An 18,220-nucleotide genomic window follows, 5' to 3' on the forward strand; every position below is an offset into this window, starting at 1 on the left:
CACGTGTTTTCTTATTTCATGCATGAATAATTATTATTTTCTTCTCTCTTTTTTTTAATTCATTTCAACTGTAGGATATGCAATTTGCATAATCTTTTTTTTGGTTGGATTAGAGGAAAGAAACCTAAGCGCCATGGCCCATGAGGGGCCACTGGTGTTCAATCCTAAGTGCGATGAGGGAAGGGGGAATGCACACGGCTGTGGTGTGGACCCATTGGCGCAATTTGCATGATCTTTAATCCAAGGCAGATGCTTAATTCTCCCCAACGACAACATTTCAACCGCGGCGGCTGCCATTGCTACAACCCAAAACACACGAATGGTCAAAGGACTACATATTAAACCAAAAGCCTTTATATAGTTCAAACGCCTTCATGCAAGTTGCAACCTTATACTTTTATATGCAAAATCTTTTGCTTCTTTGGGATTAGACTACATTCATTTGCTAATTACCTACTTTGATTTCAATGAAACCCATGGCTGCTACATTTTTGTGCCTTGCTCTTCTTTTTCTGTCACAGTTTTCTCTACTGGCATCATCAGCATCCAACAATTTGAGCCTGGGCTCATCTCTGTCAGTGGAAAATGAAGCTGATACTTTGACCTCACCAAATGGTCTATTTTCAGCCGGATTTTTTCCGGTAGGCAAAAATGCGTATTGCTTTGGAATATGGTACACAGAGCCAGCCGCCCCAGCTCAAAACCTCACCGTGGTTTGGATAGCAAATCGTGACAAGCCAGTCAACGGTAAGAGCTCCAAGCTCACCCTGCAAGGAAATGGTAATCTTATTCTAACCGATGCTGGGAAATATACCATTTGGTCTTCCAACACTGTTTCAAATTCATTAGACCGATTAAGTCTCAACGACAATGGCAATCTTGTTCTGCAAACTCTCAAGGGTGTTGCTTTGTGGGAAAGCTTTGCTTCACCAACAGATACCCTTTTACCTCAACAACAACTTACTAGGAACACAAAGCTTGTCTCATCAAGAAGCCTCACCAACTATTCATCTGGATTTTACTCGCTTTTTTTCGACAATGACAACACTCTTCGCCTTCTCTACGATGGCCCTGAGGTCTCAAGCATTTACTGGCATGACCCTTGGCTTCTAAGTTTGCAAGCTAGAAGGACACCATACAACAACTCTAGAGTTGCAGTTTTAGATGCCATGGGAAACTTTAGTGCATCAGATGGTCTTATTGTTATTGCAGCGGATTATGGCACGAATTTGCAGAGAAGATTGAAGGCAGATGTTGATGGTAATCTCCGATTGTACAGTCGAAAACAGGCCGGAGATACTTGGGTTGTTTCATGGCAAGCCATTCAACAACCGTGCAAAATTCATGGCATTTGTGGGCCCAATGGTTTGTGCACCTATGATCCTAGTTCTGGCAGAAAATGCTCATGCCTTCCAGGCTATGAGATGAGAAACAAATTTGATTGGGCTTATGGATGTCAACCTGCAACTGATGGTTTGAATTTGTCCTGCAAAAGTAGTGATCGTGATCAGTTTGATTTTATGTACCTTCCAAGGGTTGAATATTACGGATATGATTTCTCGATCGTTGTTAATACAACCTTAGAAAAGTGCAAAGCTTTATGCTTGGAGTTGTGCGACTGTCCAGGTTTTCACTACAAGTTTGGTGGTGGTCATCATAATTGTTATCCCAAGACCCAATTTCGAAATGGATACCGTGCCCCGGGCTTTCAAGGAGAGCTGTATCTGAAACTGCCCAAATCAATCCTTTCTTCCTATAATGCTGCCACAAAAGAATCCAATATGTGCTCAAGCAAGCTCACAAGCCAGCTTGACAGAACATATGAAAAAGGCAAACAAAATGGTTCTGTCAAGTTTATGGTGAAATTTGCATCTGGCCTGGGAGGATTTGAGATTGTTTGTATCTTTGTTGTGTGGTACTTTGTGGCTCGAAGAGGCGAAGAGAAAGAAGATTCAGATGTAGTTACACAAGGCTACCTTCAAGCTGCCACTGGATTCCGAAGATTCAGTTACTCAGAGTTGAAAAAGGCCACAAGAGGTTTCAAAGAAGAGATTGGCAGGGGAGGGGGAGGAATTGTGTACAAAGGCGTATTGTCTGATCAACGAATCGTGGCAATCAAGCAATTGAATGGTGCTAACCAAGGGGAAGCAGAGTTCCTTGCAGAGGTGAGCCTTATTGGGAAGCTGTACCACATGAACTTAATTGAGATGTGGGGATATTGTGCGGAAGGAAAGCATAGGCTTTTGGTGTATGAGTACATGGAGCATGGTTCCTTGGCGGAGAAGTTATCTTCCGAGGTGCTTGATTTGAAGACAAAGTTTGAAATTGCTGTGGGCACAGCAAAAGGACTAGCTTATTTACATGAAGAATGTTTGGAATGGGTTTTGCATTGTGATGTGAAGCCTCAGAACATACTCTTGGACTCTAATTACAACCCAAAAGTGGCTGATTTTGGTTTGTCCAAGCTACTGAACAGAAATGAGGTCAGCAACTCAAACTTCTCAAAAATAAGAGGAACCAGAGGTTACATGGCACCAGAGTGGGTTCACAACATGCCCATCACTTCCAAAGTAGATGTTTACAGCTATGGGATTGTTGTGCTGGAAATGCTGACTGGAAAAAGCCCAGCCGAAAGTGTTCAAGCAATAGAAAGTGGAGGGGAGACCCAGAAAAAGATGATGGTTACATGGGTGAAGGAGAAGATGCATGGTGCATTTACAAAGACAGAGAGTCGGATGGGAGCAGATTATGAACAGGGTAGACTTGAAATGCTTGTTAAAGTGGCTCTTCAATGCTTAGAGGAAGACAGAGATGCAAGACCTACCATGAGTCAAGTAGTTGAGATGCTTCTGCATCATGAAAATAATTGATTGGAAAGGTGACATGTTTATAATATATGCTGGGATGTCTGTATGGTCTTCATTTTTCTTAAATCAAAATTTGCATTAGCAGGGAATGAATGTCGAATTTCTCAAAGCCTAACAGAGCAAGTGTGACATTTAGGGTGTATTCAATTTAGATTTCAAAAGATTTTAAAGAAGTTTCAAAGTTTAGGTGTATTTCATCATAAATTTATAGAAGTCTATACCATTCTTGGTGTATTCAATTTTGATTTTTTAAACTTCATTCAAATTGGATGTATTCAATCGCGACTTTAAAAGACTTCATAAAAGTTCGGGTGTATTCAAAAACTCATTCATTTTAAAGGAAATACAAAAAGTGGTGGATTTGGTTTGATTATAGACTAATTTTAGGTCATGAAAATTTTTTGCTTCCCCAAGAGATTTTGATAGATATATTATTTTTATTCTCAATATATGATTTCACCACTTCTACTACCACCATCTTATCATGGCTATCACCACCGCCACTGCCGCCGCCGCCACCACAGTCATCATCGTCGCCGCCACCATCACTACCATCGCCACCACCCCCAGCATCACCACCGCCTCCACCGCCCCCACTACCAACCCCACCATCACCCCCACTGTCACCACCACCACCGCCACAACCATCACCACCACAGCCACCACCACACCACCATCTTTACTCTCACTGCCACCCCCACTATCAGCCCCACTATCACCACCACCATAGCCATCATCGCCGCCGCCACTCCCACCGCCACCACCTCCACCACCACCTCACTCCCATCACCACCACCACTACCACTCCCACCTCCTCCCCTACTACCTCCTCCACCATTACCCACAAACCACCATCGCCATCACCCTTAAACTCTATGTTTATTTCGTGCTATAAACTCCATTAAAATCAATAATAAAACACTAACAAACTCAGTTTAAACCTATACACGAATTCAGTCAAAATCTATGTGGAGTTTATAAAATTCAGTCAAACTCAATTAAATTTCAATTAAACTCCATCAACTTTAAAACTCTTTTAAAATCATTTAAAATCTAAAATTGTATTAAATTGAATCTCTCAAAAGTATTTCCCAAATCTCTTAACAAATATAGAATATGTCAACGGCGTGACAAATTGTATTTATAGTCGACATACCCACCCAGGCCAGTGGCTGAGAATTCCCATTGTGATTCAAATCCAAATCAACAAGATCTGAAAACAAGATGACCAGACTGGGCCACAGCCACATTAAACCGTTGACAACTGCGTTTACTTGAGCTGTCACCATTTCATCTCCATAAGACTACAAAGACTTCACAGCTTTGAATTTTCTTTCAATTAAGATTGTTATTATTTCTTCAATTTTTCCATTTTTAATTAGAAATTTAATTTTCCAATTGAAGAGAAACAAGATTCCCAGATAGCCCAATTTCCATCCACCCAGTTGGCCTCCATTTTATCATATGAGAAAAGCCCCATCATAATCCGCAGTTCGTCCTAGGGGTGGGCACGGTTCGGTTTGGACCGGTTTTTGCCTAAAATTAGAACCGATCCGGTACTATTCATCCGGTTTGGTTCGGTTCGGTTTTAATAAAAAAAATTTCAAAAACTGTCCGGTTCGGTTTGAACCGGTTTCGATCCGGTTCCGGTTTCGGTTCGGTTTTGAACCGGATTATAAAAATTATTTTTTTAAATTATTTTTTAATACAATTCTCAACTGAAATATTATTTTTTTACTTGAAAATTAACAAATTACTCAATTTCATATAAAAAATAAATATTAAAGTAAGAAAAGAGAGATATTTTGACATTGAACTTGAATAAATATTAGGTTTTTTTTAGTGAAATTAAAAATATAGCATTAAATATAAATATATATTGAAATTATATATTTTTTTAGTTTCACCGGTTCGGTTCGGCCCGGTTCGGTTTTTGAAGACATGGAACCGGATCCGGAACCGGTCCAAACCAGTCCGGTTCGGTTTTTGACCGGTTTTTGACTTTTTGGTCAACTCGGTTTTTTTCCGGTTTGGTTCGGTACGGTTCGGCTCGGATTTCCGGTTTGCCGGTTTGAGTGCCCACCCCTAGTTCGTCCCTCTGTACACTACCAAAATTATTTTCACTACAACTTAAAAAGGCCCCAAATAAAAAAAGGAAATTGACGGAAATTTAATTAACAGAATTCATGCTGCTTTTGGGCTAATTCCAAGCTTTTGGTTCCGGGTCGGACTCTGGATCATCTCGATGATCTCAATACTAGGACTACTACGTCATTCTATTCGGTTGCTGCCGCTACTCGATTTTGCTAATCCCAATACGCTTTACGACGGCGTTTCTAATGGCTTCGGTGTGCATGCACAGCCCCGTCTGCTCAACCCCAGACATGTAGTTCCTCACTTCCTTTCTGATCATCTCCTGCATCACATCCAAGAATTCTGAGCTGAAGAACTGCTGATCGTACCCCATCTCACTGTTTTGGTTGCTCTGACGTGGCAGCTGGGCTCCCGCCACGGCGGCTGCTGCCTCTTGCGGTTGTTGTACCATCGAGGTCGGGCTCACCCCCGGGTTGGATCCGAACCCGGACGCCAAGTGATTCGACCCGTCACTCGAGTCAGATCCGGGCAGCGAGAGGCTGAGCGAGGTCGGTGGATCGACAGCCGAAGACGAGGCCTCCATCGGCGGAGCAATGAGGGGTCCGGTTCTCACAAGAGGCCTGAAAACTTGAGTCGGCGACACAATACCGGGCAGACTAGAATCGCTCATATCTGATCCGGACGGGCTACCCGGGTTCAAATAAAGACCCGAAACAGCCGTAACCGCACCGACACTGGCGGATCGTTTGTGAGCCGGATGGGAATGGACGTCCGGGGTCAAATCTTCGGACATGGATGAGCATTTGCGCTTGAGCGTGGAGTTCCAGTGGTTCTTTATAGCGTTATCGGTGCGACCATTGAGCAAGCGAGCGATGGTGGCCCACTTGTTCCCGAACCGGGCGTGGGCCCGGATTATAGTATCGTCCTCATCAGGACTGAAAGGGCGGTGCTCCACCTCCGGTGAGAGCTGGTTGCACCACCGTAGACGGCAAGACTTGCCAGATCGACCAGGTATCGATTTGCTGATCAGAGACCAGTTTCTGGGGCCATAGTTCTTCACCAGTTTCTGTAACGCTTCGTCTTCTTCGGGGCTCCACGGACCCTTTATCCGATCCGCTAGTTTCTTTGTGGAAGCCATAGAAAGTCCTTAACCTTCTTCTTCTTCTTCTAAATTATTTAAGCTAAAAAAATGAAAACAAATCTAAGAAAATTAATAAAAAGGATAATTTAATTTCAGTTGAAAGTTTTGTACAAGAGAGAGAAGGGTTTAAGAAGGAGGTGGTGGAGGCGGAGCCTCACCTTGTTCTGAGAGAGAAGGGCGTGTTACAGGTAGGGTATATATACGGAAGGATAGAGGTGACCGATTATAGCCGGTGCGAATGACCGGTCTTAGCCGTTGCGCGTGGGGATTCTTCCAGGCAAGGCAGTTACTAGCATACAGCTGTCAAACTAACACGCGTCGCTTCCTACCCCTTCCAACTTACACGTAGAAAATATAATCACTCCATCTGTTTTCGCTTTTTTTATTTTTTATTTTATTTTTAAAATAAGAAAAACAAACAAACAAAAAAGTGAAAACCAAAATTAGCTTTGCCTAATTGCCTACTCTCTCCCCCCACTGTTCTAACTATTTCTTTTCCACACACTAGAATCTTGTAAAGTCATCTCAAAGCTGAACAAGAGGCTCCTAGACGATGATGATGATCAAAGGTAGGCCCACATGCACATCCTCAAGTTGAATGCATCTTGACTAGCCTCAATCATCAACGTCCATTTCATTAATTTTTTTCCCGTATAATTTCTTATTAATTTGAATATTTACCGTTTAACAATATTCATTAAATTCAGTAACTATAACTGAGAAGTGAGGGGTTCCCACCACGTCTCTAAAACCACGGGATTTAAATGTTGAATGACCGTTTTGGAAGTTAAACGGTGATTGGGGAGCGGACGTTAACTTCTTCTTTTTTTCCCCTTAAATGCTTAATTTGAAAACAAACGTGGGTTTTAAGATAAAGAGAGTGATCTTATCGGAAATTTTTTAATTTTTTGAGAATTAAAATTAAGATTAAAGCTTAATCAAAAGAAGAGTACGGTTCGGTTTAGTTGGGAGGTGGGGTTGGAATTGGACGGGAGCGTAAGCGGATGGATGACTTTGACCAAAAGCCAGGCTGGCGAGCATTTTGGCGGGGAGGGGGGGGGGGGGGGGGATATTTTTTAATGGGAATGGGAAACGGACGCACGGAAGTGTCGAGCTGGATCACAAAACGACAAAGTTGAGTAGCAGAATCGGGGGAGGAACGGTACTGAAATTCTGTCAGCCCAGCCTGTAAAACCCGGGCCCACACTCCAGTGGACAGTGGCCCCTCCCCACCCCTAACTGCATATGTCCCCCACCGACACGTGTCAGTCACGCTCCCTGAACTGCCAAAACCGACTCCACCGTCTAACCAGCTTAATTTATTGCTATGCTGTTTGCTCCCTTCCTGGTTGCTTCGTCCGTTTGGACTTTGTTATATTTATCTGGAAATTAAATTTGAATCTGGTGGAGGTCGTCTTAGGAATAATATAGTAACGTGTTACAACTTACAACCAATCTCATCATTAATAGAAATGTAATCTTTTTATATATAAAGTAATGCCTTGACAACAATATAGTCTGGTGTGACGTATTATAGCTAGTCTGTATTTTCATTTAACCATAAACAAACAATATGTTAGTTGTCACTAACCTACTATCTACAAAATAATTGAATTTAGGTACATTGGATTGTTGAAGCGGTTATTTGGATAAAATTTTCAATATCATCTTAACACCGTCATATTATACTTTAAAGTAGTAATGTTTCTTCAATTGTTCTATTTTATTTTACCCTTTTAATCTTAAATTTGATGTTTAGGCCTTTTAATATTTTAAAATGTGTCGACATGCCTGAGGATGGTAGCCCCCATCACCGCCCTTATCCCCGATAAAAGATAATTTTGAGGAATACCCATTCTTGTGGACTACCTCCCAAACCCACTCCGAATCTCTAATTTTTTTATTATAAAATATTTATCCTATACTATAACACTTAAATTTCATCTTCAATTATCATTCAACTAAATTATGTTCAATCGAATTATAAAATTGAATTCAATAACTCAAAATAATCTCAGAATTGTAACATATTTGATGAAATAGGGCACATTCACATGTTTTGAAAACTAACATAAAATAGTTAGTAACATACCTGATGGACGGGTTGCCAGGGCATTAACACTCTTCTTAAATATTAGGATGAGTGAAAAACCGAATTGAAAGTTCAGAGAGCAAAGTGTAATACGTATATATAATGATATATGTTTAAAATGTTAAAATTTAAACGGGAGTATTGCTAAAATTTCATATATGTTAAAGTAGAATTGTAACGTATATATTTGCCAAATTATTAGTTGCGTGTAAGGGACATGAAGGCAGGAGCGTGGAAGTGAATTTGGGAAAAGAGAAACAGAAAAAACGGAAAAGCAAAGAGAGGAAAGCAACAACAACAAGAAAGTAAAGAAAAAGAGGGAGTGGGGGAGGAGGAGGGTGACTAGTCCCCAATCTTCAACAGTTTCTCTCAACTTCAACATGCAAAATTCGTTGCTCGGGAAACAGCTGTCTATAATTTTTTAATCCACGTATGCACGCACACTGTTACGGTTACCCACGCTCTCTCACGTGCCAACCCGCACCGGTCTTTTCCCACGCACCTACCTAACCCTGTCCTTTACCCGTACTCCTCACGTGACCTCGTCTGCCACACGAGTGCACCGCACGTGAGGACCGCACCTCCACACCCCACGGCCACCACTTGATGAAATGAATATAAAAGTCCAAAGTAACGGTCAAGTCCTCACCTGCCCAAGGTACTGATGGCCGCCAGTGTTGGAGGAGCCACTGATTTATAATGCAAATTGCAATGTGAATGCGTTTTGTTAATTGAACGTCCGTCGTTTTATAGTTAGCCAAGGGCCCATAGTGCACGCCTCACTTAAGTAGTGGATTTTGATTTGCTGCGGTTTTTTCTTTATTTTTTTTAAAGACAAGTTGGCAACAAAATATCCCAATTAAAATCATAATAATAACGAGGGATATTGTTTAATTAATTTTGGTATGCTCATACATGCGATCCATGTGATTTGTTAATTAAGGTTGGAATTAATTTACGGGTACGAATATTATTCCAGAATGTGGGGGCACTGCACTGGTGGATAGAGATATATATATATATATATATATATATAATTCATTGACATTGAATTGCACAGCTTTTTTGCAACACCATATGCTTTGGATTCTTTACAAGCAATACCTTCTTCATTGGGTTTAATATCTGCGGGACAATTGTACTCGTCTTTTAGGTTTTAACTGCAACTAGACTCGGCTCAATGTTTTTGGCTCTGAAAATGAGAGGTTCGGTCTTTTTTCTCTTTTAGTTAGAAAAAAAATTGAGTCTTATAATAATAGTCAGAGAGTACGTGATCCAAAAATAACATGTCACAGAATAGAAAGATCAACTATGTATGTACATGTTGTCGTACCAGTTTATATAACACCGATTTAGAATCACAATATATTTTTTGAAAATTAGATAAAATCATAGAAAGATATTTATTTTGCCGTACCCGTATGTTAGAGCATACGGATCTTTAACTGTACATTTTGGAAGAACACATTGTTTTTTATTGATTAACCTCCTTCCATGATATAGTTATTTGGGTTAATTCGATCTTCTCCACTATTTTCATATACGTAAGTACAGTCATCACATCAAGTTGATGGATAATATATCCCACTTGTGTTTTTAGGCGTTGGATGGTTTTGGATTTTTGGTGTCTGGCGTTGAGCAAGCTCACATGTATTGTCCCTTTATGTGTTGGATGCCATTTTTAAGCAGCGATTTCCAGGGCAGACTCATTTTTTCTGTTATGTCCTCACCTTTGTATTTGTAGCACTCATATTTGTCTAACAAGTGCCTCTCTCTATATACGAATTGGATCCGTCGGTGGTGATAGGGTTGTATTAATTTGCGGGATATAAACAACTTGTACGTGGTGAAAAAAGTCATGTATGCACTGTGAACTTCAGGGTCTTCTTCGATAAACATAAACCCTAGTAAATGACGTAGAACACTCGTCGCTCCTCAGGTTCCTTTGCTTTGATGGTTAATTGCTATATCCAGGCCCTTGTAGAGCTGGATTTTGTCACAAATTAATGATTTCGCCTGAGTAGCTAAGTCCACGTAAAGTTTTGTCTGATGAAAAATAAAATGGAAGATAGCTAACGTTCCTCTTATTTCTTATGACATTATCAAGATTTAGTTTGCAAATCAGGTAGTAGGTTGATTAACTGAGAGGGCGTGTTTTGATCTTACTAACTATAGCATGTCATAATATCCAACGGTTGAAGAGTCTTCATGCACAATTATTCCAATAAGACGTTTTAAAGAAACAAAAATATTGAGAACCTCAAACAAACTTAATAATATTATACACCTCCTCGTGGAGGGAAATAGAAAAGATTGTTGTTTGCACTCTCAGAAGACTTATTTGCAGTCCAGTAAACAAGTGCATGGGCCTAGTTTTGCTTCACCTTCAAATGGGCTCACACCCAGCAAGCGAAGAAGAGATAAATGTTCCTAAATGCTGCTAAGGTACCATTCAACAGTGGGCGGCATCATTCTGGCTAGGCATTATTTGAGCATTGACTTAGACCTTGTGCAGGCTCCGGGTCAGCTCAAATTCCAAATTCAATGATCCATTTATTTTTGTTTTCTTTAATCGGGAGTTAAGATTTAAAAAGAATTAAGAGAAGAAAGGTTTATTGGATATGGACTAAGATTCTTTCCTCCAATGAAGAATCATATGACCTTATCAGAAGCAAAGCCTTTTGCTTTCAAAAATGGGAGGAGCTTCCAACTTTTGAGAGAGAGAGAGAGAGAGAGAGAGAGAGAGAGAGCCCACACCACACCACTCTGTCCCCACGATGCTGCTTTTCGCCTTGCTCTTCTTCTCCCTTGTGGCCCAAGCCTGCTCGGCATCTCAACCAACTACCCACCCACACCAACCACAACAACAAAAAACAGAGCAAGGCACGAAAAACATATTCATTCTGGCCGGGCAGAGCAACATGGCGGGACGGGGGGGCGTCGTAAACGACACTGTCACAGGCATCGCCACCTGGGACGGCGTCGTTCCGCCAGAGTGCCGCCCCAACCCGTCCATCCTCCGGCTCAGCGCTGACCTCACGTGGATCGAGGCACGTGAGCCTCTCCACGCCGACATCGATGCGAAAAAGACCAATGGGATTGGACCCGGCATGGCCTTTGCCAAGGCGATCTTGGTGGCTAACCGCTCTGGCGCCAGTGGCGTGATTGGTTTAGTGCCCTGTGCAGTGGGTGGGACCAACATAACCCATTGGGCACGGGGTTCTTTCTTGTACAATCAGATGATCAGGAGAGCCAAGGCTGCGTTGAACAATGGAGGTACGATCAGAGCACTGCTCTGGTATCAGGGTGAGAGCGATACGGCTAACAGAGAAGACGCCAAGTCTTACAAAAACAGAGTGGAAACTTTCTTTGGGGACGTCCGCTTGGATCTGCAATCTCCGGCTCTCCCAATAATCCAGGTACCATTAATTAATTACTTAATTTAATTCACTCCTTTTCTTATCTAAAAATTCTGTTACTTGGGTTTTTAGTTTCAATCTTGGATCAAAAAGCTTCATATCACATGCCATTTGGTACTTCAATCAAAATTTACATAATTTATTAATTTTATATGCTTCTTTCTTATGTCCGCAGTAGGTAAGGTATATTTAATTTGGACCATACCTATGAAACCTAGTACAACTTGGTATTCTTAATTTGGGCCATTTATATTTGAGGGACATTCTTGTACAGCCCATAATGCATTGTATTTTAATGATCTAAACCGTCTAATTTTCATGTATAATTTTAGTAGTTATTTAAAATCAAAGCATTTCCAAGCAGAATTGAAATGGACAGAAAGAATTGATCATATCATAGGCTAGGCAAGCATTGGTTTTACGAAACAAAATATTCAGTTACATTCATTAAAAATATTCAGTTACAAGTTATGGGTATCTGCATGCATGCAACCTAGCTAGCAAGCATTGGTTTTATGAAACCAAATAAATCAAATAATGTCGTTCATTTTTGTGACACATTTGTAGGTGGCTCTAGCATCTGGGGAAGAAGCAGCTTTCATAGATATAGTTAGGGAAGCCCAACTGGGAGTTGACTTTCTAAACGTGCGAACCGTTGACGCCAAGGGTTTGCCATTGGAACCTGATGGCTTGCACCTCACCACCCCAGCCCAGGTTCGGCTTGGCCAAATGCTGGCTGCTGCATATCTTCAATTTCTGCCAAGCTCCTCCACTACCGGTACCAGTGATGCTCCTAGAACACTTTCTAATTTTGTTTCCAATTTGGTAATTTTTCTGCTTCTGAAAATTTGTAGCATAACCATAAGCTAACTTGTTAGTTCCTTCCTTCGTCGTAGGGTCCAAAATTCAAATTGTTTGGCTTTAGGGTAAAGGCCAAACTAATGCCCTGTACTCCATGCCATATATTTCAATTTTTGGAGATGTGATAGCATCAGTGATAAGAGTCATGCACCCGTAATGGGTGCCACACTCAATAATTTCCACGCGCAATTGACGATAGCATATTTCAAATTCTAATATCTAGATATTATGACAGTTTTAAGGAAGGGCAACTACATATATAGATCAAGATTATGACAGTTTTTTTGAAGTAAGTAGGAAGCTATGGCCTATTTATACATATGTGTGTCAATCAGATTTCATTGGAATGTTAAGACAGCTGCTTAGCTCACCTAACAAGCTGAAATGAGCTTTCTCAGTGCCCTTCTTAGAGCCCAATCCACATACTCTTGCTTTGTCTTTTTGGGTCACAGTCTTGAATCTACCTACCGGTTGTTGAATAAGCATCAATCTGGTCAAACACCGTGAATTTTGGAGGAAATTAATGATAATCAAATCATTGCTTGGGTTCAAAAAAATCTAACAATACTCTCTGCAGTCCACTTTCCCACCTAAGATATTAATTCAAGCTGCCAATCCAAATTTATGATTTTTCTTTTTCCCAAAATCCATATTTATGATGCTAAAATTAGTTAATATACCCTTTTATCAATAAATTAGTATATTCAACCTAAAATCAATTGATAATACGGAAAATTACCAAAACCATAATATTGCTTGTTTAAATAAATATGGGATATTACTCTACACACATCATTCCTTTTTTATTTTTTATTTTTTTTATGTGCCGGCCATTCTCCATTCGGTAAACGTTGTGATCACTTGAGCTTCACTGCCATGCCAAATGTAATTACCGCCCCATTTGGAAAAGTTGTGCTCAAATTTTCATCATTTACTCCACGTGAACTGCGACCCAATATAAAATCACAAAAAAAGAAAGATAGCACGAGCAATAATTTCTGTGCGAGGCATGAAGAAAAACAACTCTGCCGCCTCTGCTCACACAGAGTAAGCAAGCAGCAGAGTGAGACAAAACCCACATAGAAAATGGCCATGGTTTTATTGGCTACTCTATTTTCTCTATTGCTAGCAGCAACCCAATTCAATGTAGGCGCTTGTGCTGGCAACAAGAACATCTTCATCCTCGCAGGCCAGAGCAACATGGCAGGACGAGGAGGCGTCAGTGGAGGCAAATGGCACGGCAATGTCCCGCCCGAGTGCCAGCCCAGATCGTCAATCGTCCGACTCAGTGCTCAACTCAGATGGGAACAAGCACATGAGCCGCTCCACGCTGACATTGATGTGGGCAAGACATGTGGGGTTGGGCCAGGCATGGCTTTTGCCGATGAGGTTCTCAGAGCCAGGGGCTCAAGATTTGGGGTCTTGGGTCTGGTTCCCTGCGCTGTGGGTGGGACGAGAATCGGTGAGTGGGCTCGAGGGACTCGGTTGTATAACGAGTTGGTGAGACGAGCCACCGAGTCAGTCAGGGACGGTGGAGTTATCAGAGCGGTTTTGTGGTACCAGGGAGAGAGTGACACCGTGAACAGAGTGGATGCTGAGGGGTATAAAGGGAATTTCGAAAGGCTTGTTATGGACCTGCGTTGTGATCTTAAGAATCCAAATCTTCCTGTCATCCAGGTTTGCATCATTTGTGTCCTGTTTTTTTTTTTTTCTTAGTGTAAACTACTTTAGGGCCGAGTCACTCTATATGTCCAACTTGCCTAACTCCTGCACTTTGCTCTTGTTTTTTTAATCCAAAAAAAAAAACCAAGTTATTTTAAAAAGTTTATGCAGGAAATAATACTTGTGCCAAGAATTTTTCTTTTCAGTAAGATTTGAAGTGCCAAAATCATTGCGGAAATGTATTGTTGTGACATGCATGGTGATTGTGGATTGCAGGTAGCATTGGCATCAGGAGAAGGGCAGTTTGTAGATGTAGTGAGGAAAGGTCAGCTTGGTGTCAAGTTAGGCAATGTCGAATGTGTTGATGCAAAAGGCCTGCGTCTGAAAGAAGATGACCTCCACCTCACTACCATATCTGAGGTCCACCTGGGGATCAAGTTAGCTCGTTCTTTTCTTAATTCTTTTGGGCATCACCTTTAATCTGATGTGCCAAAATGGTAACACTCTTGAGAAATGTACCCATATTAGAAACTTCTTAAAATTTGCCGTTCCTAATTTGTAGAATATTTATTTCTAATATATAACTAATATTTTTGTTTGAGGACGATAGTAGCGCAAGTGGTCAAGGCACTCCCTTCATTACCCAGTCATCCTAGATTCGAAACCCCCACCGCTTGTAACTTTGTGAATACAATTTGGGTGTCCAAAAACAATTATTGGGTTGGGTCTCCATAAAATCATTAGTGACCTATTGGGCCTATTTGAACCTTCATATGGGTATGGGCTTTTGAGTTCATTTATCCATTAGCAGAAAGTTAACGTCGGCAGAAGAATCAAAGTCCCATATTATATAGCAGGTGCAAGATTGCCATTGGCTCAACGATATACAAAATCTTGTGGTGAATTAGCCACCGTCACAAATTCACATGCTTTGTACTGATAGACGATTCAGATGCGTGGACACAAAACGGACAGCTCACAGGGCACGTGTCAGCACCTGGTAGTCTTGAGGTCGACGAACTAAAACTATATGTATGTGCCTTTGCCCGCTGATTTCATTTCATATAACTAACAGCCAAAGTTGAATTTTGCAACATGAGTACCCCGAAAGTATAGAAATTTAACCCATAGTTTTCTTTTATGCCATATGTTTTTTTATTTGTATTTGGATTCATTGTAGTTTTGTTGTGATTAATTAGGTTGGGTTTTGCAGGTAACTGAAGAGAAAAAGGAGCAAGGTGGAGTGGAAATCAAGGTGGTGGACACGGTTGATTATCGATCACCGGCAGGGGAAGACAAAAAACCCACAAAGGAGGAGGTGGAGGTGGTTCATGAGACCAAAGATGGGGCCAATTCAGGGACTGGAGCCGGCGGGGTCCTTGCTGGTGCAGCAGCTGCAGTTTCAAATGCCTTTCAATCCGCCAAGAATGCAGTTTCTGGCAGTGCCAAAGATCAGAAGACCGCTAAATGACTGAGACCCTCTGATCATATCATTATATTAATGTAACATGTGCTTCTTGGATTGGAATTTTTATGGAGAATAAAGACTGTTTTGATTTAAATGTTTCCAACCAGGCACTCAATTGTTTCCTTAATTGGTCAAAATGGCTTTCATAAACTAACCTGAAATGTACAACACAACACCATCACTTGGGAAGACATTGTCTTCTTGGAGCACCTGGATTTACACTTAAGAGCATCATATTCCAATAGGATAGAGGATTAGACATTTTTATTTGGCCCAATATAAAAGACAATTAGACCTGAGCCAGGACACAGCCTAGAGTCCCTCTCAAGTTTAAATTCCTTCAACCACAACCAACGGGAGAAAAGGGAAAAGGGACAAGCAAAAATAAAACAAAAGGAAGTTTGGACATGGCATTGGCAACCATTAAATTCCCATTTTCTCTTTACTTATCACAACTCTCACCCCCTCCTCCTAGAACAGAAGAACCACTATCAACAGTTCCATCAATATTCATCTTATGCTGCATGATCACTGTACTAAACTCTTCGGTACCTATGTGCCTTCTTTCGTATGGCTTGTTTATCCACTATATACAGTTAATTTGCAAAGCTTATTCAAACCCTTTATATGCCCCTTCTCATCTTCTTCTAGGTACACCGGTTTGTGTCCAATGCAACCCACTTTCTTAATAAGTTGATACAAACACAACCCGGTAAATTAAATAGTGAAATAATTCAAATATTAACTTGACCTATAAGATTAAGATTAATGAATAACACAACACAACTCGTTTCATATGTTTAGAATTCTAATCAGAGCCGGCCTTAGTTCAAGACGACCAAGGCTACAACTTGAGGTCCAAAGTTGAGGAGGGCTCAAATTTTTTTTGTGTATCTAAATAAAATTTAAAAATAAAAAAGAGAAGCCAAACAGCCTAGAAGGAGCAGCGTGAACTAAAGAGGAAGCCAAATCAATCACTTTTTATTTTCTCAAGAAACTTACTAAGAAAAGTCAATTATTAATTATATAATATAATATAAAACAAAATAAACAAAACATGGGAAATCAACACACCTTCTTAGCCCCAAAAAAATAAAAACCAAAAAACCCTTGCTAACGTATGAGATCTTCTCAGAAGTTCGTAACACAAGCAATGTTTTGTTGTTGTGATTCTCGTCTCCAACACAAAATTGGAAAGCAAATCATCCACAAGCTAGAACAGTGCCTTTCTTTGAAGGTAATTTTTTTTTATAGATAGATATAGATGTATAAATTTTGTAAATTGTAATTTGTAATACATATCTTTATTAACTTTTTTTTCTTTATTATTTGATTCAACATAAAACTTGGATGAGATTCTTGTTCTTTATACTTAGAAGTTTCTTTATTATTTGCTATTTTTATTTTGTAGGTAAATGTGATGATTGTTTGCTTTGATTAATTGTGGAGGATGAAAAGAAGAATGATCAAATCAAGAAATGCTTACGGAGAATGGAGGGAGGAAGCATGTAGACTCAAATGTGTGATTTTTGTTTTTGAATGCAATGTTTACAATGCGGGGTACTCTTTTTTCTTTTGTTTGGGGTTTTGTCCCATTGGGTTTTCCCCAAAGAAAATTTTAATGAGGCCCCAAAATGTTCTTCCTTGTCTTTTGTAAATTCTTTTAATTTTAACAAAATTAATTAGTTAATATATTTTTTAAAAATAATAGTGTTTCATTTATATAAAGGGGCACACTTGGGAAAATTTGTCCTGCCCTAAGAAACCCAGGGCTGTCTCTGATTCTAATTAGTATAAATAATTGTGTTTTCAATAACAACATAAGTAGAATGCATTTTACAAATAAGTTCATTATTCAAACATATATAAGAAAAATGTAAAGAAAATGTTGAAATTACATGTTCATAACTTAATTTCTTAACAAGTTACTAACGTATTTCGTGGGTTAACACGAACATGATCTATTTTCTTAAAAAGTCACACACTCGTTATCAACACGACCTTTTAATACTTAACATGAATACTGAATCTTTACGTATTGCTAGAGAAATTAGCTAAAAGTGACAAAATGTTAATCATTAAAGTGTATTGACTCAAAAGAAATCAACAAGATTAACTTATATATTGAAAAAATCTGCTTCCAAATGTGAATTTCAAGAGATGATAATCATCGGACTTGATTCACCTCTTATGAAATAAGTACGGGCGTCAGAGGGTATGAAGAAGTTGTTGGGTTGTAAATTGTAAATTGTGAGGTGGATAGTAATAGCTTCTTATAAAAGCCAAGAAAGATCCAGCCAAGTTATGGCCTAGTACCACTGTCAAAATCAATCCTAAGTTGTCCAGAACTCATGCGTGGATGGTGTATCTTCACAATCAATATGGGGCCAACTCAGTTCATACTCATATGCTTTTCTGCTGTTTACTTTTTCCTTTTGCATTTGTCATGAGAATAAAAGGGAAAACATTTAATTTAGTAGGTCAACTCGCTTTCAGGTCCTCCGATCCTCTGGCTTTATCAGGCTGTGGCATCAAACAATTGGAAAAAGATAAATCACTATTAACAATTTGACAAATACAAAGCCCTACAACTTTTCAAAATTTCTTCCGTGCGTT

At 40.0% G+C, this 18,220-nt stretch overlaps 4 protein-coding genes across 4 annotated transcripts; 3 read left to right on the forward strand and 1 right to left on the reverse strand.

Moving 5' to 3' along the window:
• On the forward strand, nucleotides 246-3,106 carry LOC18793719 (putative receptor protein kinase ZmPK1). The gene has a single exon (XM_007227176.2). The coding sequence runs from the start codon at nucleotides 468-470 to the stop codon at nucleotides 2,868-2,870; it is 2,403 nt and encodes an 800-aa protein (XP_007227238.2). The 5' UTR covers nucleotides 246-467; the 3' UTR covers nucleotides 2,871-3,106.
• Nucleotides 4,969-6,279, reverse strand: LOC18793580 (transcription factor MYB44). Its single transcript, XM_007227653.2, has one exon. The coding sequence runs from the start codon at nucleotides 6,097-6,099 to the stop codon at nucleotides 5,161-5,163; it is 939 nt and encodes a 312-aa protein (XP_007227715.1). The 5' UTR covers nucleotides 6,100-6,279; the 3' UTR covers nucleotides 4,969-5,160.
• LOC18794045 (probable carbohydrate esterase At4g34215) lies at nucleotides 10,818-12,690 on the forward strand. The gene is made up of 2 exons (XM_007226692.2): nucleotides 10,818-11,613; nucleotides 12,181-12,690. The coding sequence occupies exons 1-2, from the start codon at nucleotides 10,972-10,974 to the stop codon at nucleotides 12,481-12,483; spliced, it is 945 nt and encodes a 314-aa protein (XP_007226754.2). The 5' UTR covers nucleotides 10,818-10,971; the 3' UTR covers nucleotides 12,484-12,690.
• Nucleotides 13,060-15,704, forward strand: LOC18793101 (probable carbohydrate esterase At4g34215). Its single transcript, XM_007224004.2, has 4 exons — nucleotides 13,060-14,151; nucleotides 14,413-14,633; nucleotides 14,747-15,246; nucleotides 15,350-15,704. The coding sequence occupies exons 1-2, from the start codon at nucleotides 13,561-13,563 to the stop codon at nucleotides 14,614-14,616; spliced, it is 795 nt and encodes a 264-aa protein (XP_007224066.1). The 5' UTR covers nucleotides 13,060-13,560; the 3' UTR covers nucleotides 14,617-14,633; nucleotides 14,747-15,246; nucleotides 15,350-15,704.

Source organism: Prunus persica, chromosome G1, assembly GCF_000346465.2.
Source record: "Prunus persica cultivar Lovell chromosome G1, Prunus_persica_NCBIv2, whole genome shotgun sequence".
Taxonomy (NCBI): Eukaryota; Viridiplantae; Streptophyta; class Magnoliopsida; order Rosales; family Rosaceae; genus Prunus; species Prunus persica.